We start from the raw sequence: 26,614 nt of genomic DNA, 5'->3' as shown, positions 1-26,614 counted from the left end.
GGCGCTTGGCAACTGATTCATGATTATGACCAGTGTTGTGTACTGGGGTTATATGATGACCTTTTGTTGACAGCAAAGTCAATCACAGAAGCCAGATTCGCTCAACAACCGTGGTACTAACTTAACAACTGCACGGGTTCACTTAAAAGCGTGGCAAGAAAGGTTGTAAAATGGGGCAAAATTCACTTATTATGGTTGTTAAGTTGAGGACAACCTGTATTGAGTAGGAAAGAAATGGTAGAATATACAATATATTCACCGGTGTGATAGGCATGCTCACAAGTACATACATATTAGATTATCTGTGTGGAGAGCTCGTCAATATCATAGAAAATCATATTCCATGGAGAATTTATTTCTAGCAGGTGGGATTAGCCACAAAAGAAATGTATGCATTAGAAAAACATTTTCTTATTTCCCCAAGGAGAAAGTTGTTTCAGTAGGATTAGATGCAAAATTATTGCCATGGAGCTTCAAGTATAAGCAGAGACACACGCTTTCAGTAAAGACCCAGTTAAACATTGGGCTGTGCTTCTATGTTCCATGTTGGTATACTGATGGGGATGTGGTACAAATCCATATAAAAATTCCAGTACTAAGATGGCATGGAGTAAATAAATAATAGACTATAATGTACCCTACGAGGAATGGATGCCTCGAAAATCTGTCCTAATACAAATCAAATCCCTCCTCAAAGCTCATAAAAAGGATATGTGGGACTTTGAAAAACCATAAAACCATAAATCGGAAAAGGGCCATTCAAAGTCCTGCCTACTGTAATAAACCACATCCTTAAAGATGTCCCTCTAAATGTCCATCTCCACTTGAAGGAATCCAATGAAGAACTCAGCCACCAAAGTGGATAATTGTTTTTCCCGTTGAACTGTTTTCTAGGATTCAACTCCAACCTTTGCTGGTGGAGGACAGAATTAGTTGTTGTTCCCTCCAGGTAATGTTCACTTTCTTATATCTGGTTGTTGCCTTCCAATTCCTGTGTGGTCTTGATGGATTGTTACCCTTTGTCCTGCTCCACAGCAATCAGCATCTCTGTAGTTCCTATCTAGACCTGGTCTAGTGGTCCCCTTGTTTTTCATCCTCTTCTGCATGTTCACATTTTTTCTTGGGAGGTCCTATTTTGCTCACCTCTCTCTCCCAATATCTTAATTGTTTTGCAACAATAGGCTATTGATTTCACTCTCTATCTAAGGCAGCACGCCTTCTGAAAATGTCAGTTCCAAGTAGGCATAACAATCATTTAGTAGAGGGGTATCCAACCATGGCAACTTTAAGTCCTATGGACTACAACTCCTAGAATTCCCCAGTTGGCATGGGAAAGCTCCATTTGTGTGAGTGCCAGTTGTTTGCGGTTACATGGGAAGCTCCATTTGCATGTGCACCTGCCACTTGCGTAAATGCTACACACCTGAGCACCTGTTGCTTGTAGGGGATCACCCCTCTCCCCCACCCCCATCTGTCGGTCTGCAAAGCTGGAAAGGTCAGACCCCTACTCTATAGGATTGACTATATCAGCAGAAGAAGGACATGGTGGCTCAGTGGCTAAGAGGCTGAGCTTGTTGATCGAAAGGTCGGAAGTTCAGCGGTTCAAATCCCCAGCACCGGGTAATGGAGTGAGCTCCTGTTACTTGTCCCAACTTAGCCAACCTAGCAGTTCAAAAGCATGTAAAAATGCAAGTAAAAATATAGGGACCACTTTGGTGGGAAAGTAACAGCATTCCGTGCGCCTTCGGCATTTAGTCATGCCGGCCAGATGACCATGGAGACGTCTTCGGACAGCGCTGGCTCTTCGGCTTTGCAACGGAGATGAGCACTGCCCCCTAGAGTCGGGAACAACTAGTACATAAGTGCGAGGGGAACCTTTACCTTTACCTATATCAGCAGAATCTTGCTATAATCTCATAACCTAAGCAAAGTCTGATTATGTTATTCCTCCTCCTTATAACACTAGCAATAGCACTTAGACTTATATACCGCTTCACAGTGCTTTACAGCCCTTTCTAGCAATAGCACTTAGACTTATATACCGCTTCACAGTGCTTTACAGCCCTTTCTAGCAATAGCACTTAGACTTATATACCGCTTCACAGTGCTTTACAGCCCTTTCTAGCAATAGCACTTAGACTTATATATCGCTTCACAGTGCTTAACAGCCCTTTCTAGCAATAGCACTTAGACTTATATATCGCTTCACAGTGCTTTACAGCCCTTTCTAGCAATAGAACTTAGACTTATATACCGCTTCACAGTGCTTTACAGTCCTTTCTAGCAATAGAACTTACACTTATATACCGCTTCACAGTGCTTTACAACCCTTTTTAGCAATAGCACTTAAGACTTATATACCGCTTCACAGTGCTTTACAGCCCTTTCTAGCAATAGCCCTTAGACTTATATACCGCTTCACAGTGCTTTACAGCCCTTTCTAGCAATAGAACTTACACTTATATACCGCTTCACAGTGCTTTACAACCCTTTTTAGCAATGGCACTTAAGACTTATATACCGCTTCACAGTGCTTTACAGCCCTTTCTAGCAATAGCACTTAAGACTTATATACCGCTTCACAGTGCTTTACAGCCCTTTCTAGCAATAGAACTTAGACTTATATACCGCTTCACAGTGCTTTACAACCCTTTTAGCAATAGCACTTAAGACTTATATACCGCTTCACAGTGCTTTACAGCCCTTTCTAGCAATAGCACTTAGACTTATATATACGCTTCACAGTGCTTTACAGCCCTTTCTAGCAATAGAACTTACACTTATATACCGCTTCACAGTGCTTTACAGCCCTTTCTAGCAATAGAACTTACACTTATATACCGCTTCACAGTGCTTTACAACCCTTTTTAGCAATGGCATAAGACTTATATACCGCTTCACAGTGCTTTGCCCTTTCTAGCAATAGCACTTAAGACTTATATACCGCTTCACAGTGCTTTACAGCCCTTTCTAGCAATAGAACTTAGACTTATATACCGCTTCACAGTGCTTTACAACCCTTTTAGCAATAGCACTTAAGACTTATATACTGCTTCACAGTGCTTTACAGCCCTTTCTAGCAATAGAACTTAGACTTATATACCGCTTCACAGTGCTTTACAACCCTTTTAGCAATGGCACTTAAGACTTATATACCGCTTCACAGTGCTTTACAACCCTTTTAGCAATAGCACTTAAGACTTATATACTGCTTCACAGTGCTTTACAGCCCTTTCTAGCAATAGCACTTAAGACTTATATACCACTTCACAGTGCTTTACAGCCCTTTCTAGCAATAGCACTTAGACTTATATACCACTTCAGTGCTTTACAGCCCTTTCTAGCAATAGAACTTAGACTTATATACTGCTTCACAGTGCTTTACAGCCCTTTCTAGCAATAGCACTTAAGACTTATATACCGCTTCACAGTGCTTTACAGCCCTTTCTAAGCAGTTTACAGAGTCAGCATATTGTCCCCCCCAAAAATCTGGGTCCTCATTTTACCGACCTCGGAAGGATGGAAGGCTGAGTCAACCTTGAGCTGCTCAGAATCGAACTCCTGGAATGAGCAGTGAGTTAGCCCTGCAGTACCACATTCTAACTACTGCGCCACCACGGCTCTTATACTCCATTTAGTACAAGGAATCTGCCTGAATCCTTTCTGAACGCTATCTGCTCACTCTGGACTTAAAAAATATTTCAACTTTCCCTTAGGAAAACATTCTTTCATTTTTCCAGCAAGTAAAATTTTTATCTTCCTTACTCCCTGCAGTGCCATACTCGCCATCAAAGTTCTCTTCTTCAGGCTAAATATTTAATTTCTCTTCATGGCACGTTATTCATGATGGGGGTCTGAATGACAGCACAGGTTCAAAATAAAGGGAAATTATTATACTCAGGGTTCACAGAGGAACAGGAGACATAGCAATAGGAAGAGGGTTAGACTCTGTGATCAATAGATGCGTTGCCATGTCAAACAACAAATCATTATCACTGTGATGATCACCATTGCCAAAGTTGGATGGGTCCAGAGCCCAGCATCTTGGATGGGTTAGGAGATCATTGGAATGATTGATTGCAGCACAGAGCCCCAATCAATCATGTACAGAAAGAGTGAGTTAGGGACACTCAGACCAATTAAGAGTGCAAAGAATTATTATGAGTAGGGGGATGCTGCCCAACACACGGTAAGTCAATATGTCTGATCGAAGACAAATGGAATATATTATACCATTGACGGCGCTGTGAATTAATGCTACGCAGAAAGAAGTGTAGGATGTTTCCAATTTCTCTCCGCAGCTGAAAATCAATCGACAAATGGACGGAGGGTTGGCATGAAAAGCAGATGGCACAGTACCAATATCACTGAGAGTTACATCCCATCCCATAGTGCTTTACAGCACTCTCTGGGCAGTCAAAATCTAAGCATTATTTGCATATTGTTTCCCCCATACCCAAATCTGGCTCCTCATTTTATCAATCTTGGAAGGATGGATGGAAGCATGAATTAATAGCAATAGCACTTAGACTTATATTACCGCCCCATAGTGTTTACTGTACTCTCTAAGCAGTTTACAATATCAGCATGTTGCCCCCAACAATCTGGGTCCTCATTTTACTCACCTTGGATGGATAGAAGGGCTGAGTCAACCTTGAGCTGGTCAAGATCGAACCCTGGCAGGGAGCAGGGAGTTAGCCTGCATTATTGCATTCCAACTACTGCGCCACTTCTATGAGCCAGTCAGGATCGAACTCTAAACTGTGGGCAGAGTTTGCCTGCAATACTGCACTTATGCCACCAGGAGTCCACTAAGCTCACCCCTCCCTCTGAAAATTTCCAAGGACAAGGGGAGAATACTCACCCCCAGATGGCACACTGATACAGGTTCCTCCGTTCTGACAAGGGTTACGTTCACAGGGGTCAGGATACAGCACACAGCCGAGCTTCAGTTCGGTTAGTCCCACCACTTCCGCAAAGCTGCTGCGTTTGTTCTGGAGGGGCAACTCGTTGTTATTGAGGATGATGGAATCCAAACAGCCTTGGAAGCCGCTCAAGACCTGGGTGGACCTCTTGTCTGTTAAGCTTCGGATATTGTCCACCTGGACCTGGGCTCCGAAATAAACGGAGCTATCGGTGCTCAGGGTCTGGAAATAAAGGGGAGCTTTGCGCCTCTCCACGTAGCTATCGTCGAGCGAGAGGCTGGTGAAGTTCCGGTTCAACTCAAGGAACACAGAATGCCAACTCCCATCATTCACAGTCCTGCCTGAAATTCCCAGGATGCCCGGGCCACCACCACAGTCCAGCTGGAACCACAGTTTACCGTCCACAACCTGCAAATGGAAAGTGAAATGCAAGGAAAACAGAGCTTGTAACAGTGGAGATATCACTGTCCCATCATGGTTTTCTGAGCCAGCTAATTTAAGTTCTTATTTTGCCAAGCTGAAGTCACATACAACATATTGCAAAACAACTGACAATGTAAGCTTTCCTCCCTGGTTTACTTCTGAGCCAAAGGAGTGTTTTGTTTTCCAAGCACTAAATGAAGTGCTGCCTTTCACATGGTTTTCCGTGCTTCTCAGATCATGGATACATGGACTGTTTCCAGGGGTGGGATTCTACCAGTTTGCACCTATTCACTAGAACCAGTTGTTAACATTCTAAGCAGTTCGGAGAACCAGTTGTTAGAAGAAATGACTGGTCTAATCCTGTAAGGAAGGCAAGAAGGAAGCATTCTGGCGTTGCTTACAGAAACTGCCTCTCCATTAACCCTTATTAAATTCTTGGCAGGACTAGACTTCCTGTCTCAGGAACTTCTCTGGAATTTTTTCCCCTCCTTTGCTGGTACTTTGCTTGTGTTGAGTGACCATTCAAAGTTACAACGGCACTGAAAAAAGTGACTTATCACCATTTTTCACACTTACGACTCTTGCAGCATCCCCACAGTCATGAAAGACTAGGTGAGGAGATGCGTGCCTCGATGTGAGTGATATTGAGTTGGCCACGCGCAGCCACTAACATGACCACCAAGCCATGTCCACCCAGTCACATGACCACCAAGGCACGCCCACCAACTAAGCCATGCCCACAGAACTGGTTGTTAAAAAATTTGAATCCCACCCCTGACTACAAGGACTGACAGGCCACTGACAAGCCTATTGTAACAAAACCTCTCTGGATAAAGGAGGAGAGATTGACCACTTGTGCTTTAGAAAGCAGCTCCTTGCGAGGAGATTGCAGGACAACAATTTCCCACAGGTCTGAACATCAGGACATGATGGAAGTCGTAACGGCCATCAAGCTTTCAATTGTGATAAAGCCTCTTATGGATACTGAGTTGATTAAGCCTCACTTTCTAAACTTCTTTGAATTCTTTCAAACTTAAAAGAGATCTTCAATGCAACGAGGTTGAAAAACCACCCGGTGAGTTAATCTTTGTTCAAGTACAAAAGTACAAAATTAACTGATGGCCTAAAGAATTTAAAGAAATTGAAGTAAGTGGCAACATGCTGAACAAGTTAGTCTAAATGGACCTTCTCATAAATTAAGCACAGGCTTTCTAGAATATCAGAATAGACCACTGGGGGGAGGGGAGCTAAGATTGTCTGTTAAATATGAAAGGTCATTGAGAAAATGTATGTCATTTGAAGATGTTATGCAAATGATATCAATTACACGATTTGCCTGATCATTGTGCAAATGATGTAAATGGATACGAGGTTTACTTTGTATCACCAAGCGCAACACATTTTTTATGCAATGAAGTCATCTTGTACACTGCCTGAAAATTTAGTTCATTGCTTATGAAGACCCTTGCATTGAGATCAGATAAATTTGAGGTTTCATTTAATATTTTTAAAGCAGTTTTTAAAATGAAATATAATAACACAAATAGTGTGCCCTGCGACTTCGTTAAAAGAGGGAATATTTCCCTTCCCCATGTCCAAGAGACAAAAAATAGCTTTGAAGAAGAAACAGAGAGAACAATAAATTGTGGAATACAACGAGAGCAACAGAGATCAGGATTTTAGCATCAATATCACCTCCCAGGTATGCTTTAGACAGAAAATGTACAGAAAGTCGATTCTGTGCTGAAAGTTTCCCTTGAAATGAGCTTGATTCTTGATTACTGCATAGCCATATTGTTTTCTTGGCAACTACAACATCTTTGCATTGTTTTATTCCAAAATGTTCATTCAGCTTCTCAATCTAATACATAGCCAGAGGATTTCCTTCTGGCCTCCCCAACCAATTACAAACTAGGTATAATCTTTCCAAATCAGTCAATATTGACTAAGTGCATTGTGTATATCACTATACATTTCATACACTTTTAAATCTACTGAAATGAAATGCCAAGGATGCACGTACAAATATAGGTTATCTGTCACAGACATTTCTCCAATAATCCTTCTGTTTTGAGTGCAAAATAGGATACATATTTCTGATTTTTATGCTTAGGGACAGAGGGGGAGAGAGAGAAAGAGAAAACAAACACAAAGCTAGTGGTTTTCCCATGCTGATTCCTCTTTACATTTCCTTTTCCAGAATTTCTCTGATAATTCCATTAATTTTTTTCCATTAAATTTTTTACTATTGCAAAGTTAAAATGGTTACTGGATACGGCATTTTGTTATTTTGCTACATAATACACGGTGAATCTAGAGTTCCTTTGCAATGATGTAATATAACACCAGGTGGAGTCTGTCCTAAAATCGGCACAAGAAGTTGATTATTAATGATTGCTGAACAAAAAGGGGCTATTCCCCCAAATTAGATTTCCCCCCCTTAATTTCCACACTGACCCAGTACTCCTTAATTCGTTCTTAACTCTCGGGTGACAATGTCTACACACCATGCATTTTAAAATAGGGATTTCTTGTTGCGAAACTGATATTTTGGGGAGCCTGTGCTTGATTTATAAGAAGGCATTTTTCTCCAGCTTGAATTTGAATCTGAGTTGGAGAAGAGACGTCTACACTTGACAACGTTGGCTTCTTTGGGGACCGATACAAAAAGCCAGGTAGTGAAGGGACAACAAAACTGGATCAAAGTGGGTCACCCATTCCAGTTCATTCTCAACCATACAGGTTCATGCACTAAATCATGCACCCCCAATGAGCTCCTGAAGGAATGGAGATACAGAAGTGACAAGACAACAAACAAATAATCTGGAAATTTATCTGACTTGAACTGCAAAGACTGTCTTCAAATGCTCCTGTTCTAGCTACAGATAGTCCTCAACTTACAACAGTTTACTTTAGTGGCCGTTCGAAGTTACAACGGCACTTAAAAAAAAGTGACTTATGGCCATTTTTCAGCCTTATGACGATTGCAGCATCCCCACCAGAGGTGGTATTCAGCAGGTTTTGGCCAGTTCTGGAGAACCGGTAGCAGAAATTTTGAGTGGTTCGGAGAACCGGCAAATACCACCTCTGGCCAGCCCTGCCCCTATTTCTATTCTCTGCCTCCTGAGTCCCAACTGATGGGCTGGGTCTTGTTTTGTTGCCCTGCACAGGAGAACGGAGCTGGAAAGCAGGTTAATGGGGTGGAGAAGGAAATGGAGATTTTACAGTACCCTTCCCCTGCCACGCCCACCAAGTCACGCCCACAGAAGCAGTAGTAAAATGTTTTGAATCACACCACTGATCCCCACGGTTGCGTGATTTACATTCAAATGCTTGACAACGGACTCACATTTATGATGGTTGTAGCACTGGGACCACAGGATCAACTTTTGTGTCCTTCTGACAAGCAGGAGGAAGCCAGATTCGCTTAACCCTGTCGCTAATTTAACAACGGCAGAGATTCGCTTAAGAAACGTGGCAAGAAAAGTCGTAAAATGAGGCAAAACTCACTTAACAAATTTCTCACTTAGCAACATAAACTTGGAGCTCGTACATTGAGGACTACCTGCAGTATGGCAAAAAATCCCGAGCATGTTGAGATTACAAGAAGAAATCTCCTTCCTTCCTCTCCTCTCTTCCCTTCCTCCCTCCTTCCTCCCTCCCTTTTTCCTCCCTCCTCCTCCTCCTTCCTCTCTGTCCCTCCCTCCTTCCCCCCCTCCTTTCTTCCCCCTCCCTCCCTCTCTCCTCCTCCCCCTCCCTCCCTCCCCTTGATCACTATCTGTTAGCCAACTGCAAAGCAGGGATCTCCAACCTTGGGCCCTTGAAGCCTGGCGGACTTCGACTCCCAGAATTCCCCAGCCAGCTTCTGCAGGATCTCAACCTTGGCTGAAGCCTGGCGGATTGACTCCCAGAATTCCAGCCAGCAAGGCGGGATCTCAACCTGGGCGAAGCCTGGGGACTTGACTCCCAGAATTCCCCAGCCAGCAAGCTGTCTGTTAACGGATCTCACCTGGGCCGAAGCCTGGGACTTGCTCAGAGCCAGCAAGCTGGCTGGATTCTAAGTCCTGTTAAAGGGCTGGTGAATCAGATCCATCTTTTTAGATGTTCTAAAAAGGAAGAGAGTAGCAGGGTCCCTGGAGAGGGGAGTGCATCCAAAATGCCGAGATGTCAGTCATGACTGGGTGACTGGAGCTCCGTCACCTCTTTTATCTGCATCCCATTTGCATTTTACCTGCATATAAAAAAGGGTAAATAGGCTTTGACTGTGTGCCAACTTCTCACAATGGGAACATCTTTAGAAACCTGCAGGAGACAGTCTCTCAAAAATGAAATCCGGAACGAAATCATTTAGAACTTTAAAGGTTAAACAAACACTTGAAGTGCAGAAAACAGCTGGGAACCATTGTAGGATTGCCAGCAGAAGCAGCGTACAATCCTTCTATTTTGCGTGGGCCAAATTTCTACACCTTGTAGCAATTGCACTGTCCAATGGTCAGACTACTGAAAGATATTCTACATCAGGGGTGTCAAAACTCAAGCCACATACAAGCCCGCAGGGTGTTTAGCTCTGCCCTACGGGGCCACCCTGGAAACAGCGAATGATGGCCCACGGTGCTTCTGCCAGCAAAAACAGAGCCCGGAAGGGCCACATGTGCCCCTCCTCCATCTCCGCTTTCGCTGGCAGAGAGTTGCAGGAGGCTGTCACAGCCGAAACGGAGCTTGGGAGCCCGTTTTCACTGGCAGAGCTCTCGGGCCGCCACAGGTGCCCCAATACAAGTGACATTGAGCTGGCCACGCCCCTCTGGCCTCCCCGAGGTCAAACAGAACCCTGATGTGGCCCTCAATGAAATCGAGTTTGACACCCCTCTTTTACATCATGCGTGGAAGCTTCAACTGGTCCAGAATGCGGTGAGCATGCGTGATGGCATGCCTCGGTGTATCCATGTCACAACTCTGCTCTCCAAGGCTGGACTTGGTTACTATTATGCTTTTCAGATGCAATTCAAGGTATTGGTTATGACTTATATAGAGCCCTGCATGGTCTAGGGCCTGGCAACTTGAGGGACCTCCCATAGTTATCAACCCCTCGAACAAGGTTGGTGCACTCCAGGTTCCTTCAATTAAGCAGTGACTCAAGTGCTTCAAAAAGGATGCAAATGACCAGTTGTCTGCAAGGAATAATAAACCCTTCCATTCCCCACCACCCAGTCAGAGCTGAAGAAGCTTCTTGGATGATGAGAAGCAAAACATCTTCCAAGAAAAGCAAGAAAGTCCAGTTGCCTCCTGAAAAAGCACCAAACTGTTGGTGCTGCTGAAAAAGCAACAACAGCTGATCATTGGAGCGAACTGGTTCGCTCACAGCTGATCTTTGGAGATAGCGGTTCATCGGAACCAGGCTGAATTGGTAGAATCCACCCGTTTATCTGTATGTCCTCAAGGTCACCTGAGTGATGTTCCTGGTTCCTGTAGTCTGCAATTTCTCTCTAGAAATCCATTCAAAGGGCGTTCATCTCAAATTGTATAGCTAAAAGTCTATAGAGATTCTCAGCCATTCAGGTCCCAAAGGTGCTTTTTCAGGAGGCAACTGGACTGTCCTGTTTTTTCCTTTGAAGGTGTTTCGCTTCTCATGCAAGAAGCTTCTTCAGCTCTGGGCCGTTGTCCGAGGGACTGAGAGGGGAGGCGTGCTAGCGGGTGGGGAGGGCCATTTGTGTAACCATTCCCAAGAGAAATAAAGAACTCTTTGGAGGCCTACCTCACCGTGACCCCCTGAGTCATAACACAGTTTATAAACACAGAAGGAGTGGGATCATACTACAACTTTGTCTTCTGTCTTTTGCCTCAATGGACGTTTTCTGCTTCTGTGTTGCTTCTCCTTGAACCAAGTTCCATATCCCTGGATTTTAGCCTAAGGTTTTCAGAACGACATGTGCAGTAAATCCAAACCATAAATTTAAACCCCCGCAAATCAATAATTCATACAGATGTACATGCACCTACGCAGACCTACACAGGCAGTCATTAAATTGGAAGGCAGGAAGGAAGGAACTTTTAATACACAAATTGGTGCCCCTTTCATTGCCTCACCAAATAGGCGGAATGAGATGAATGGCCCTAATAAATCATTTTTTTTGGAATATTAGCCTAGCAAAGGTGGCTTGGATGTCAACCATATCTGCGTATCAGCATTAGTAATAAAACCATCAAATGATCCTTCGGGGATTTTTCCTAGACTTGCAGTCACAGTTCCTGAATGCAAATGACTTGCCTCACCCCATCCCATCCAGGGGGAACATTTAGTTAGCAGGATTACATTTCAGGATCATTTGAGCAAAAGGGTAGATTTATTAAAATATTACTTCCTACAGCTCCCGTCACACTGGGATCACTTCCAAGGGTTTTCGCTGTTTCAGAAATGAATGTTTCAGGCAAGGCTTGATCGGTCTTACAGATGACAACAACAAAGTCATCTGAATTGAATTCTACTCAGTGTATGTAAAAGTATTTATTATCTGACCAGATATACTTACATAGTGTATATGCTGATCAATATAGTTACTTTTAAATTAAACCTGATGAACAGAAACATCTTAGGTTGTTGTATATATGACAGATAACAGATAATTGGAGTTGGAAGGGACCTTGTAGGTCATCTAGTCCAACCCCCTGCCCAAGAAGGGGACCCTATGCCATTTCTGACAGATGGGAGTCCAATCTCTTCTTGAAAGTCTCAAGTGATGGTGCTCCCACAACTTCCGGAGGCAATTTCTGTTCCTTTGGTTGATTGTTCTCACTGTCAGAAAGTTTCTCCTTATTTCCAGGCTGAATCTCTCCTTGTTCAGTTTCCATCCATTATTCCTTGTCTGGCCTTCGGGTGCTTTAGAAAATAGCTTGACCCCTTCCTCCCTGTGGCAGCCCCTCAAATATTGGAAGACTGCTATCATGTCTCCCCTGGTCCTTCTCTTCCCTAGACTAGCCAAGCCCAGTTCCTGTAACCATTCTTCATATGTTTTAGCCTCTAGTCCCCTAATCATCCTGGTTGCTCTTCTCTGTACTTTTTCCAGAGTCTCAACATCTTTTTTATAATGTGGTGACCAAAACTGGATGCAGTACTCTAGGTGTAGTCTCACTAAGGCTTTATAGAGTAGTATTAGTATCTCCCTTGATCTCGATTGTATCTCTCTGTTAATGCAACTTAGGGTTGCATTGGCTTTTGTGGCTGCTGATATATTTTTTGGCTGCTAATATATTTATTACAGATAGTCCTTGACTTGCAACAGTTCATTCAAAGTTACGACGACCCTGGAAAAAGTGACCGATAACTGTTTTTCACACTTAACAACTGTTGCAGCCTCCCCATGGTGGCATGATCAATATTCAGATGCTTGGCAACTGGTTTCGCATGTATGACAGTCGCAGTGTCCTGGGAGGGGGGAGGTTTCATGAAATCCGCTTTGGCACCCTTCTGACAAGCAAAGTCAATGGGGAAGGCCAGATTCACTTAATAACCATGTTACTAACTGAATAAATGCAACGATTTACTTAACAGTTGTGGCAAGAAAGGTCGTAAAATGTTGGGCAACGTTCACTTAACAGCTGTCTTGCTCAACAGCCGAAATTTTGAGCTCAATTGTGGTCGTAAGCTGAGGACTATCTGTTCCACACTTAATACAGGAGGAGGAGGAGGAGAAGCAGAAGCAGAAGAAATTCAGTGTATTGCAATAGCTTGATTGTAAAAGTTAGAATACATGAGCAGAGACCTGAAAGGGCCATGACCCACATAATAAGAGGTTGCTGAAAATTACTCTTTGGGTGTATTGCTCCAAAGGCTTTTCTCTAGAAATGAGAGAAAGGAAGAAGAATGTCTGGAGCAAAGGGAGTGAGAATTAGGAGCCTGCTCTGTATTTTGCAATAGGTGCTCTTATGGTTTTGGCTTTGCTTACGGCTTCAGCAACTAGGTGTAAATTGAACTAAACCGTAAGCTGGAGGAACTCGGACCCCTTATGTGTTAGTAAATTAGCACTTCCCCCAGGTAAGACTCTACCATGTGGCTTGAAGAGTGTTTGAATCAGCTCCTGCCAAAACAGTTTCAAGAAAAGCTCTTAATTGGGGAAAGTTTTTAGCAGCCAGGAAATGTCAATACTTCTTTTCCAGGAATGTACATATTTTATATGCATGTATTTGGCCAAAATGTTTAATTAGCTTTGGTTATCATTGGTCCCTGATATACTGTTTTATAGTGCTTTTACAGCCCTCTCTAAGCGGTTTACAGAGTCAGCATATTGCTTCCAACAATCTGGGTCCTCATTTTACCCACCTCGGAAGGATGGAAGGCTGAGTCAACCTTGAGCCTGGTGAGATTCGAACTGCCAAATTGCAGGCAGCCGGCAGTCAGCAGAAGTAGCCTGCAGTACTGTACTCTAACCGCTGCACCACCTTGGCTCATACAGCTGACAGGATTAGCAATAAGACATTCAACTTCAGCACAGACTGACTCTGAATTAACCCAAACCAGGAATTTTAATTATGGGTTTGATCACAATTTATTATACAAGCCATACTAGTATAATTGACCCATCACACTAAGCCACAATGGTGGTTTCAAATATCATACCCAGGCATAAACAAATCAACCACATTAACATTGGTGGCATTTGCGAATTAGGACACATGATGTTATTGGGTTGCATATGCAAATTGTTATCCATATTGCATGATCCACAAATTGCTATTTTTTTAAATAAACCCTTGTAAATTTCTGCTTTCCAAAACCCTCAAAGGAGCTTAGCATCAGAGCATACCAAATTCCTTTACCGTAGTCCTCAACTTACAAAAATGACTCAGCCCAAAATTTCCTTGGCTAACAAACAAAACAGTTGGTCAGTGAGTTTTGCCCCATGTTATGACCTTCCTTGCCACAGGTCTTAAGTGAATTGTTAAGTGAATCTGGCTTCCCCTCTGCTTGTCAGAAAGTGATCACATGACCCTGGGATACAGCAACCGTCATAAATATGAACTGGTTGCTAAGCATCTGACTTTTGATCATGTGACCAGGGGTATCCTGCAATGGTCGTAAAACAGTTATAAGTCACTTTTTTTCAGTGCCGTTGTAACTTTGAACAGTCACTACATGAATTGTTGTAAGTCGAGAACTACCTATGTACCAAACTGTATATTGTCCCTTTAGCACAGTATAGGAAAACTGGGGAGTCCTATTAGTCTACCTCAATTGGTCTATACCAGGCTTGTCAAAATGGCGGCCTGTGGGCCGGATGCGCAGGCCACGCCCACCCTGGCTCCGCAAAGGCAAAAAAAAAAGTTGTGATATGTCACAAGATGCGATTGAGTTTCACACCCGTGACCTACACCTTTCACAGCGTATATATCTGCTCTTTATGAAACTGCACAGATCAAGGCCTTAAGCTCAGATTTTCTGCATAAGAGGCGCGTTCTCCACCGTAGTTTTAAAATACTTACTGCAATAGCTGTTACAAAGCTACTTTAGTTTACCTCACACAGAATACTCTACTCTCCACCCCATTTTAGACAGATTAACAGAGTTGGAAGGGACCTTGTAGGTCATCCAGTCCAACCCCCCCACCCCACCCAAGCAGGAGACCCTACACCATTTCTGACAAATGGCAGTCCAATCTATTCCTGAAAGCCTCCAGTGATGAAGCTCTCACAACTTCCGAAGGCAAATTCTGTTCCATTGGCTGATTTTTCTTACTGTCAAAAAAATCTTCCTTATTTCCAGGTTGAATCTCCTTGTTCAGTTACCATCCATTATTCCTTGTCTGGCCTTCAGGTTCCTTGGAAAATAGCTGGACCCTCTCCTTTCTGTGGCAGCCCCTCAAATATTGGAAGACTGCTCTCATGTCTCCCCTGGTCCTTCTCTTCACTAGACTAGCCATGCCCATTCATCGTATGTTTTAGTCTCCAGTCCCCTAATCATCCTGGTTGCTCTTCTCTGCACTTTTTCTAGAGTCTCAACCTTCGTCCTTTTGGGGTCTCCAATTCTTAAAAGTGGGGCTTAAGACAGTAGGGTCACTTTGACATATCTTGCATATCAAAAGGGACAAGATCCAAATTAGACACAGCTCTGGGTAACTTTCTATCTTTTTTTTTTGGGGGGGGGGGGGTAGAACCCCACCTTCTGCACCCTCCTAGCAATGCAGTATTTTCTAGAAGCTGTTTCTACACTGCAGCCATTCCTGAACTGACCTGGCCACTATACATGTTAAATAATTACATGATTATTACACAAATCTGCCTCCAATGAAATCCTAGTGTTGCTAGGGTATTTTGGTTACGAAAAGAAAGAAAAAGAAATCTGGCCATCTCATACTTCTCCTAAAGTAAGATGGATGTTTTTTTTCCTCTGGGAAATATAAAAGGCAACCTTCATTTTTGCTGTTACTCATTGGATCACAGGTCCATTAGAAGGAAAAGCCTAAATCTTATCCATAGCTAAATCTATTGTAAGAATTCTTTTCTAGCCTTAGTACAGGAGTGTCAAACTCAATTTCACTGAGGGCTACATCAAGGTGGTGTTTGACCTTGAAGGGCCGGGGTGGGGATGGCCTGTGACCGGGGTGGCCATGGCTAGCTCAACTTAATGTCGAGAGCGCCGGTGGTGGCCCGAGCATTCTGCCAGCAAAAATGGGCTCCTGAGCTCCGCTTTCAGCTGCAACTGCCTCCTGCAATCCACTGCCAGTGAAAATGGAGCTTCGGAGGGCTGCATGTGCCCCTCCCGAGCTCCGTTTTTACGGGCAGAGGCACTGCGGGCCGGTCCTTCGCTGTTTCCAGTGTGGCCCCATAGGCCAGGTCTAAGCACCCTGTGAGCCAGATTTGGCCCACGGGCCCTAAGTTTGACACTCCTGCCTTAGCAGATACCATAGTGAGGTAGAAAATAAGTTACTCTGTCTTACTGTTTCCCTTTTACTCATCCTGGAGTTTATTTTAATAAAAAAGCAGTTCATAGAAACAAGACATTTCCATTATGGTGGCTAAAACTGTGGTTTCTTTCTTTGCCACTCTCAAAATTGGAATGGTTGGATTTTTCTTGTTGACACAAGAACATTTCCAATTGAGCCTAAAAAGAGAGAAACCTATAATCCAGAAAAAGAAAGAAAGAAAAGAAACCCAACCTGGGGGAGAAGATAAAAACTGATTTTAATTACCTTCAGAATTATACAGGGATTTGCTCTGGTGTACATTATAATTCCGTTGCTTTGCAGAGTCCTCAGACGGAGACCCAATTTGAATTCTTCATTCTTGCTATTTTCAGAAACCCGGTATTTGATGTAACTATTCCCAGCAAAGCTCAGGGAAGTGTGTCCTGAAATAACCATTTAGAAAACAGATTACAGAGTTTTATTTTGTGCCTACTGAAATCAAACATTGGATATTATCCAATCCTTTACACCAAGGGGGAAAAGAAAGTTAATTAAGGAAGATGCTCGGTTATTAACAAGGCAGATAAGGAAGAATCTTAAAAAATAACAAACCACAGCTTTGACAGTTTAAAAAAAACTGCCCCTGTAGTATGCACACCCTATGCCAGGGGTGTCAAACTTGATTTCACTGAGGGCCACATCAGGGTTGTGTTTGACCTCAGGGGGGAGGGAGGGCATGACCAGAGGGAGGCGTGGCCAGATTGATGTCACTCATGTTGGGGCACCTGTGGTGGCCCGAGCACTCTGCCTGCGAAAATGGACTCCCAAGCTCTGTTTCTGGCTGCGATGGCCTCCTGCAACCTTCTGCCAGAGAAAATGGAACCCGCAAAGCCAATGTGCACCCCTTCTGAGTTGTGTTTTTGCTGGCAGAGGCCCTGTGGGCTGGTTCTTCACTGTTTCCAGGGCAGTCACACAGGCCATCCACGGGCCTTGAGTTTGATACCTCTGTCCTATGCTGATAAAGATTGATGCACTAATAAAGCAGGATCTGTTCTTTCTTAGTAAGAATGATTGCTGTGCATAAAACAATATTAATCTGCTGGTAGTGAATGAACAAGACCGTAAGTCAAATATTGTGGGGTAGGATAGGTTTTTTTTTTGTTATTTTTATTATAATGACAAAAGCAATGTTCGACCGCAAGCTCCACCCTTTTTGATGTGCTTGTGACGTTGTGATGCACGTCAAAATGGACAGGGCTTGCATCGCAACACATGAAATGGGACAACTCGCTACAGCCAACTCATTGCAGCCAACTTGCCATGGCCAATTCGTTGTGAGATTACTCGCTGCGTGACAATTCAACAAATAGGAAAGTTAAATTAATTTTGATGGAACCGTGGCCAATAATAATAATAATAAAATAAAGAAAGTCAATCCAGAAATACAAGAGTTATGATAATTTTGAAGAAAACATGGTTACCAATAATAAAAGTAGTTCAATAAAACAATTAATTCATGTTGAGTTGGCTGTGGCGAGTTGTCCTGTGGCGAGTTGGCCACGGTGAGCTGTCCTAGATCTGCAATACATTGTGATCCTGCTTCACCCCCACTCCTGGAGGATAACATTGTGGTAGTCTGGTAAACCTTGTGGCCTATTAAACCAGACACAGATTGTTGCCCACATGCTATGTCCTTCCAAAACTTCCCTAACACAACTGGGCTTTGCCATTCCAAACACTAAGGAAATTGGGATATTTTGGGAAGTCTTGTGTAAGAAATTGAAAGTCCTCACCCAAAGACTATGGAGTGATTTTAGAATTACTTTTGTTGACTTTGCTATAAATGGTCTAGGATTATTGTACACAATAGATGTCATATAAGTTTTATATATTGAGGTGTCCAAACTTGGCAGCCTTAAGGCTTGTGGACCTCAACTCCCAGAATTCCCCAGCCAGAATGGCTGACTGAGGAATTCTAAGAGTTGAAGTTCATAAGTCTTAAAATTGCCAAGTTTGGACATCCCATTTTAGAAAAATGGGTTATTGTGGTGGAATGTAGTCTGGATTCCCAATAGGGAGATGCTACATTCTGGAGGGCAAAGAGACAATGAAGTTTCAATAGTCTGGTTGGGGAAGAACAGTTAAAATTGCTTCTCTCTAGCAATTCTCAGAGTATATCTTTAATTACGAAAGTAGCTGCTTTAGTTTGGCAACACTGATGTAAAGCGCCAAGAATCAAGAAAGACATCTTGAGTTACTTCTAAGCAGTTTCAGTTTAAGTTAAGTGTAAGTTAAAGGGCATGCATAAGTGTACAATCGTGCCTACTGTCCCTGTCCTATTGTCCCCATTTATTCGTACCTATTTCCTGTATTCTTTCTCATGTTTATACTGATACCTATTATCTTGTAAGCAATTGACAAATCAAATAAATAAATAAAATAAATAAATAAAGTTTCCTCAACAAAAATCTTCCCAAATGAAAAAAACCCCTACTTGCATCATTAAAGATATACTCTCAGAACTGCTAGGGAGGAGCTGTCTTAACTCTCGTTCTCCCAACCAAACTATCTAAACTTCACTAAACTTCAACCAGGAGATTGTGTCTCTTGGTTCTTTGGAAGGCAGCCCTTCCTCCTGGGAATCCAGACTACATTCCACCACAGTCTTTCTGTCATGTTGAACTCAAGAGGGTTCAGAAGAAAAGACTGACAGGACTTAAAGGCTGTTCTTTGGAATGCAGCCCTTCCTCCTGGGAATCCAGACTACATTCCACCACAGTCTTTCTGTCATGTTGAACTCAAGAGGGTTCAGAAGAAAAGACTGACAGGACTTAAAGGCTGTTCTGTGGAATGCAGCCCTTCCTCCTGGGAATCCAGACTACATTCCACCACAGTCTTTCTGTCATGTTGAACTCAAGAGGGTTCAGAAGAAAAGACTGTCAGGACTTAAAGACTTAACCAAGAAGCAAACGGTGTACCTGAGCATTCTCCAAGTTTTCCAGGTGGACATTGACAGATGAATAGTCTCTGGTTGATTTCGTAGCCTACACACTGCATATCTCCTGGGCAAGGCTTTTCTGTGCAAGGATCATTAGAGCCTGGACACAATCCTCCTGTTATACACGTGAGAAGGTAAGAAACAGACTCACTTTATCCACATTCAAATTCATCATCCTCATCATCTTCTTTTAATGACTCCATAATCCCTTGCGAGGTGGAGTCTGGGCAACTGAATGGAGAGCTGAGTGTTTACTGGCTGGATGCCCTTCCTGTTGCCAATGCGGAGTTTTTTTAGAGCAGATATATTCTCATTTGTGCCCAGAGAGAAAAATATCTGCCTCTACCTAAGATCAAACTCACAGCATCCTGATTGTGAGACCAGAGCTCCACTTCTAGGCCACCGCACCACTCATCGCATTCCAAGGCAAGAAGTTCTTAATGTCCATTAACTTTTCACTTATATGATCCTCAGACCAAACAAAATTATAATTTGATTCCTCTGAAGACAGGAACATTTCTAAAGGCAGCAAAGGCTGAAAGAGTGGAAAAGCTGTAAAATGATTGCTTTTCTCCTGATCAACATTCCTCTCAGCTGACTCCGCATTATCAATATAAATCAAACCTGAAATCTAAGCTGCTTTGGAGATCAGGAAAACATACAGCAAAAAGTAACATGCAATCAAAATGCAATTAAAATAACAGAACCCGAATCTAAATAAAAGAACCAATACATAGTTAAATGAGCCTGAAAATGCAGCTAGAATCTGTAAGATTGAATGGAAGATGCCAGGTAAATAAATTAATGAAAAAAGGTTGAATGAATTGCAAATTACAACAGTACTGGGATAATAAGTCTGGTTTACTTTGGCCATGTCATGCATGCAAATTTATTGGAGAAGTCAACGATGCTAGGAATGAACAAGGAATGTGAGTATCTCAGAACAGAACAACAGAGCTGGAAAGGACCTTAAAGGTCATGTAGTCCAACCTTCTGTTCAAGCAGGAGACCCAATACCATTCCATACAAGTGGCTGTCCAGGCTCTTCTTAAAAGTCTCCATTGACCCACAACTTCTGAAGGCAACTTGTTGTTCCCATTGTTAGGAAATTTCTCCTTCGTTCTAGGTTGCTTCTGTTCCATTGGTGGATTAGTTTATTCCATTTGCCCATTTGGTTAGTGGAACAAGAAGAAGGGACACCAATATAGGGCTTGATAACATCAACACTAATACCAAGATGAATATCTAAACAACTGAAAGAAGCTGTGCTTGACAGTGTAGCATGGAGAGGACTTGCCTATAAAGTTGCCGAGAGTAGGACATGACTGAACGGTTAAAACAACAACACACAGCAACACAATACTGGGAACTATCTGCCTAATCTAAGAAGGTGGATTTGGCTAGAAAAAGGCCTCTGAAGGAAAATAAAACTAAAGTGATTGGCTGGTTTATGGCAGTTTTTCCGCACTTACATCCATTGTAGCATCTCCAATCATGGTCACGTGAATCAAAATCCAGACATTTGGCAACTGGTTCATTTATTGAGTTGCAATATCTCAAGGGTCATATCATCACCTTTTAAAACCCTCTGACAAGCGAAGTCAATTGGGAAGCCACTTAACAACCATGTTACTAACTTAACGAGTGCAGCGATTCACTTCACATCTGTGACAAGAAAAGTCACAAGATGGGGGCTAAACTCATTTAACAACTGTCTTGCTTAGCAACAGAAATTTTGGGCTCAACTGCAGTTGTAAGTCAAAGACTACTTGTATAGACCTGCCAAGGTCTTAAATGTGAGGATTGTTCATAAAATTGCTTTCCCATCATTGCTACAACTGTTGCTAAACAAGGCGGTCGCCAAATGAAAATTACCTCAAAACATTATAATTTCATAGAAGGCAAATAGTCTGCCACAACTATATGATGTAAAGGTTAATATTTTAGCCCAGATGAGCCTGACTTGATTATCAAATTTTTCTTTTCAGGGAAACTATATATATATAGTTTCCTTGAAAATAAGACTGGGTCTTACTGTATATTAAATTTTGCTCCAAAAGACGCATTAGAGCAGGGGTGTCCAACCTTGGCAAAGCTGGCTGGGGAATTCTGGGAGTTGAAGTCCTCCAGGCTTAAAGTTGCCAAGGTTGGACACCCCTGCATTAGAGCTTATTTTACGGTTAGTTCTTATTTTGGGGAGAATATGGTACTAAATGTGTCTGTCCGGCTGACGATCTTAACTGAGGCTTATTTTTGGAGTAGTGCTTATATTACGAACATCCTGAAAAATCATGCTAGGGCTTATTTTCTGATTGGATCTTATTTTTGGGGAAACACGGTACATAGGAATATCAAGTAAAGTCTCTGAATGAAAGTACTTTCCTGGACAATTTTATATTTATGGAATTAATTTGCCAGTGTATCATTTTTTTTGGGGGGGGGAGGATTTCCCAATTTAGACAATAAGCCTGATCTTTTCTAGTATCTTCCACCCAAGCACAAAACAAAATCAACCCTATTTGGCTTTTTGAGATCAGATCAGTTTGGTGCTACCATTTAATGGGTGTAGAAATCTAATAACCAGTCAATAAACAGATTTTAGCCTCATTATCAAGGTTGTTTTCTCCCTTGCAAATATTATCAAGAGGATAAACATTACGGAATCAGTCCTTATTTTCACCATGTGTTTCTGAAATAATCTCAGAGAATTAAATAGCAGGGTTATAACGTATTTGCTCCCCAAACCAACAATGAATACTTAAAACAGTCTCTTTAGAAATTTCTGATTATCCAGCTGATTATGCTGACATGTTTCATGTATCATGATATCACATCAATACTGCCTACAGATCTGTACACACAGGATATTTGTTTTCAGAACACAATTAAATTTTATGTCACGTCAGGCAATTAATTCTCAACAAGTTTCTTTGTGGCTGACAGAGAAACAAGTTAGGTAGACAAAAAAAAAAAAAAAAAAGCCACAAATATACAGTTGGCTTGTGGGAAGTCACCCCTGCTGAGATTTTGGAACAGAGCACCACATATTTTCACAATCTTTTAACCTTTGGTAAAATCTTGACACAAAGCAGTGAAGTCGAGATGCAGCCTTGTAATCAATCATTGTCATGTTTTAGTTGTTTCCTACTTGAGACATGAGTGAGTTCCTATGAGGCCAAGAGGTATATAGGAAGAAGCTAATAATTCAATATGACAGCTCTGTATGACACAACATTCCAAGACAACTATCACCATGCCCTGGCACCTCCCAAGTGTCTGATAATGCCAATCTTTCCATCATTTCAGGCAGAAGGCAGAAATGGAGATGGTGTGTGAAGAAAAATGCTGTCAAGACTTCTGTGGGCCTTGAATGGAAGAATTCATGGGCTCTGTTGAGGCAGAAATGTCCACAGATCTGAAGTACATTGGCCGCAGAGCAAAACAGTTGTTAGGCAAACGTCTCTATGATGGTAGAATCCCTTGGAACCCAAAGGTGCTTTTTCAGAAGGCAACTGGACTTTCTTGTTTCTTCTTTCACCAATCCTTTGGGACTCATAGCAACCAGATCCTATGTGAATTAAAAAAAAAAAACCACGCTAGCCCCAAATATATTAATATAAGAAGCTTCTTGGATGAGAAGCAAAACATCTTCAAGGGGAAAAAAAAACCCAAGAAAGTCCAGTTGTCTTTTGAGCACCACCCTTTGGGACAACCGTGGCCTGGAAGACTGACAACCTCCATAGACAGGTAAATAGTTTAGGTAAATAATTATTCCTTAAAGATTTAGTTCGACTTAATGATTATCAAAACACTCCTCTGGTTATTTCATGAAGGGCTGTGAAATGTGGTTGGTTAAAGTGTTGAAGGAAAAAAATCCAGCTGTTCCGACACCTCTGTGTTGCATGTGTTTAAGTTTTTTGAGTAAGTCACACCATTCTACCGAGTAGTAGTAGCAACTTTTTTGAGATGGACGCTTTTATGTGATTTTGAGCAATGGCGCATGAGGGAAAAGCTTCAATTTTTCAAAGACTCTGGTCCTATTGTAAGGATATCTTGGGGGAGTATGAAAGAGATCTGCTGGCCATGTTATAGATCATGGGTGTCAAAGCCCCATGGGGTATAAATGGGTCCCGAGGGGCCCCCCTGAAAAAGTCCCCCCTTTTTTCCTCCCAAAAACCCCCCTCCAACCAGGCCCCCCCCCCAAAAAACCCCCCCCCCCCCCCCCCCCCCCCCCCCCCCCCCCCCCACAAAATAAATTTCTTTTTTATAAAGTATCCAGATCACAATAAAGTGGATCCTCTGGTCACAAACTTGATTACAGCCAAATCAGGTTCTGACCAAAAAATCCACAACATTTTTGAATCAGGTCACAATTAAAAAATTGGGTGGTGATCAAACACAGCAGCGGTTGATTCCCTTTCCGCGCCGTTGTTTTTTCTAGGCGCATGCATAGTCAGTCTCACTTCCAGCCATGACCAAATTGGATTGCGACCGAAGTTACGGAATGAATTACGGTCGTGGCCGGAGCTTCCACTGTAGATGGATGTATGAAAAAAAAATAGCTTCCCTTGAATAAAATTGAATTTATTTTAGCTCAGGGTTCAAATGAATCAAAAAACACAGACTAACACCAAGATCAACAGCAGACCAACAATCAAGAAGTAAATAATATCCCACTCAAGGAACTGCCAAACAACCTAACAGTAAACAGCCCAATCACTCCCACCAACAATCATAGGGAAAAGCCACTAGAATATGAACTGAGAGCAAACCCTTCTGCCTATTAGCACTGATGATGTTACCTAGTACGGGTAATGGAACCTCTGCAAGAAAACAACCAACCTCAGACCTCTGAATTCATTTTGCTTACATGCACCTGAGTATGTTATGTTTTTATGGAAAAAAAAAACTAGAAATGATTTGCCACTGTTATAATTTGAGGCTTCTACATTCATGGGTTTCCCATTCAAGTGCTAACCAAGTCTGCCCCTGCTTAGCTTTTTTGAGATAGTCAAGATTGGTTCGGTTTGGCCATCTTTTCAACTCAGCCACCAATACTAAGTGGCTGATATAAGCTTAACATGACCTTTGTGGTAATAAAAGGAGGAGCAAGGAAGACCTTTCTATGTGTGATGGAATGTCAGGAGATTGTAGAACTGTCATGGAAAAGATTTCTTAGTCATGAGGAAGTAGGAAGTGTAAGAAAGAAACTCAAAATAACCATGCCTTGATTCTGTAAGTTGGAGTAGAGAGGAAGAACTTTGACAAGTTCTTAAGATTCTGTTGACAATGTCCTGACTGCAACCAAGCACATTAGGAACTCCCAATGACGCCTTGTTTCTTGATTTTTGCCTTGAAGGATCGTTTTGAGAGAAATGCACACAATTCGTTTTTCAAAAGAAGAAAGGTTTGTGCACGCCTTGCGGTTTTTGTTTGCCAATCTTAGTGATGCCACTAAGCTGACGTTAGGATGCAAAATTTAGAGTTAGAATCTCTGAAATTATTAGCAAGAATGCAGAATAGGCACGTTGAAGGAAAGAAGGCATGGAATCAAGTTTCCTTCTTTGAGCAATTAGAAAAGCTCGGGAGCTAAGATAATATAATTATGTGTCCCCTCTTCACTTCTGTCCTACTTCTAAAAACTCCCTTTTTTATGACCCTGTAATCCCTTAATTTGGATTAGAGTGGGGCGATTGAATGGAATGAGAGTTTGCCAGCTGGATGCCCTGCCTGATGCCTATGTGGAGTACACAGCAGATATATTTTTTTTCTTCGTGCCCTTGGAGAGAAGCATCTTCTGCTACCTAGGATCGAGCTCTCAATCTTCCCAGTGGTAGATGAGCGTCTTCACCACTCAGCCACCATGCTGCTGTCTTCTGTCCTACTTCTATATCCTCAAACGGGGTTCTTTGAGGCAACTGGAATTTTATCCGTAGATTTACCTCATTTGGCCCAAAATGTGATGTTGCTTTTGCTAACCAACTCATTCTTTGCACAAAGTCACTGTTCAGTACTCTTCTCAAGGTATGAAAAGTAGTCCAGACAGAGAATCAATGGAAGTATTTTTACTACTTCTTTTTTTTTTTACTCAGGCTCCTGTAGGTTGAATTTTACAGCTATCACAAAAAAACTTTTAAAATATTAAAGCTTCAGGAAGTGTATTTTATGTCTGTCTTTGTGGGCCTCAAGCTACAAATCTTATGCTACTGCACGGCTCCCTGCTAACCTGCATTTTCAGGATGATTTCACAGTGGCACCGACTAGAAAACCACTAAAGCACTCAGAAGGATGTTATCCATCTTTGGGGATTTATAGCCAAAGCTTGAGTACCTACTTTGAAGTTCAGTGGTTTTTTTTTTGCTGGTCTTTATTTCACTAAGCAAAGTTCATTATTGGAATGGAGGTAGGATTACTCTTGCTAGACCAGTCTGGACAAAAAAAAATAATTATGGCATTTCTCTGGGACCTGGGTAAAAGGAGTAGGAATCCAATCCAAGGATTCTTTACTTGGGAGTAAATCTTCCTAAAATGAAATGGATCATGACTAACTTGTAAGTTAAATGATGTTACACGAATGTGTCGTTATTTGGAACCAGAGCAAAAAGGCAGTGAAAATAAGCCAACAAATCAAACGTCCAAACATGGTAAAATTGATCCAGAACAAACAGGACAGGAAATTTCCTGACAAAAGAATTAATCAGTGGAAAGTCTTGCTTCCAGAAATTGGGGGTGCTCCAATACTGGAGGTTTTAAAGAAGAGATTGGACAACAATATGTCTAAAACGGTGTGGCCACGGATCCCCAAGACTTAATTCAAGATTAAATCATCACATTTCTTCAATCCTTCGTTGGGGGGGCTGTGATGACACTGTGTCCTCCCGGGGGTCCATAGACCACAGGTTGAAAACCACTGATACAGAGTTTCCTGCTTGAGCAGGGGGCTGGACTAGAAGACCTCCAAGGTCCCTTCCCACTCTGTTATTCTGTTCTGTTGTGGCAACACAGTACTATTCTTTGAGACTTCACTTAGTTGGGTTTATTATATGGATTGTGCTCTTACACCATGTTCTAATGACAATAAAAGAATACAATCCTGTTGGGTTAGTCGGGTTGGCCAAATAATATATCCACACTTTTCTTAATTTCACACACACACACACACACACACACACACACACATAAATAAAATGTCTATTTATATGCTTTACATTTAAAAAAAAATACAGTATTACTTCAGTGTTTCATGTTCTATTTTCAAAATTTTTTAAAAAAAACCCAACAGTTACTTGGAGAACATAAGAAAATAGAGGCATCCTATCTTGGCTAAAAGAGAAGAGCTGAGGAAAATACACGATCTCCTCGTGATGTAGGAG

General features: G+C 42.1%; 1 protein-coding gene across 9 annotated transcripts in view; it reads right to left on the bottom strand.

Annotated features, from left to right (window-relative positions):
* FAT3 (FAT atypical cadherin 3) overlaps positions 1-26,614 on the bottom strand; it is a 564,342-nt gene that overhangs the window by 37,415 nt on the left and 500,313 nt on the right. For all 9 annotated transcript variants that reach the window (XR_015749710.1, XM_087966122.1, XM_087966121.1 and 6 more), the window contains 3 exons: positions 19,222-19,356; positions 16,529-16,686; positions 4,865-5,333 (listed from right to left, as the gene is read on the bottom strand). Coding sequence is in view for 8 of the 9 variants with exons in the window: in XM_087966122.1 (XP_087822248.1) it covers positions 4,865-5,333; positions 16,529-16,686; positions 19,222-19,356 (762 nt within the window). In the remaining variant the exon portion in view is untranslated. The remainder of the gene's footprint in view (positions 1-4,864; positions 5,334-16,528; positions 16,687-19,221; positions 19,357-26,614) is intronic.

Source organism: Notechis scutatus, chromosome 5 (genome assembly GCF_049901735.1).
Source record: "Notechis scutatus isolate UNSWTSFEM ecotype Mainland chromosome 5, rNotScu1.2, whole genome shotgun sequence".
In the NCBI taxonomy this organism is placed as follows: Eukaryota; Metazoa; Chordata; class Lepidosauria; order Squamata; family Elapidae; genus Notechis; species Notechis scutatus.
Note: the sequence above shows the minus strand (reverse complement) of the source record. Positions and strands in the feature narration are given on the sequence as shown.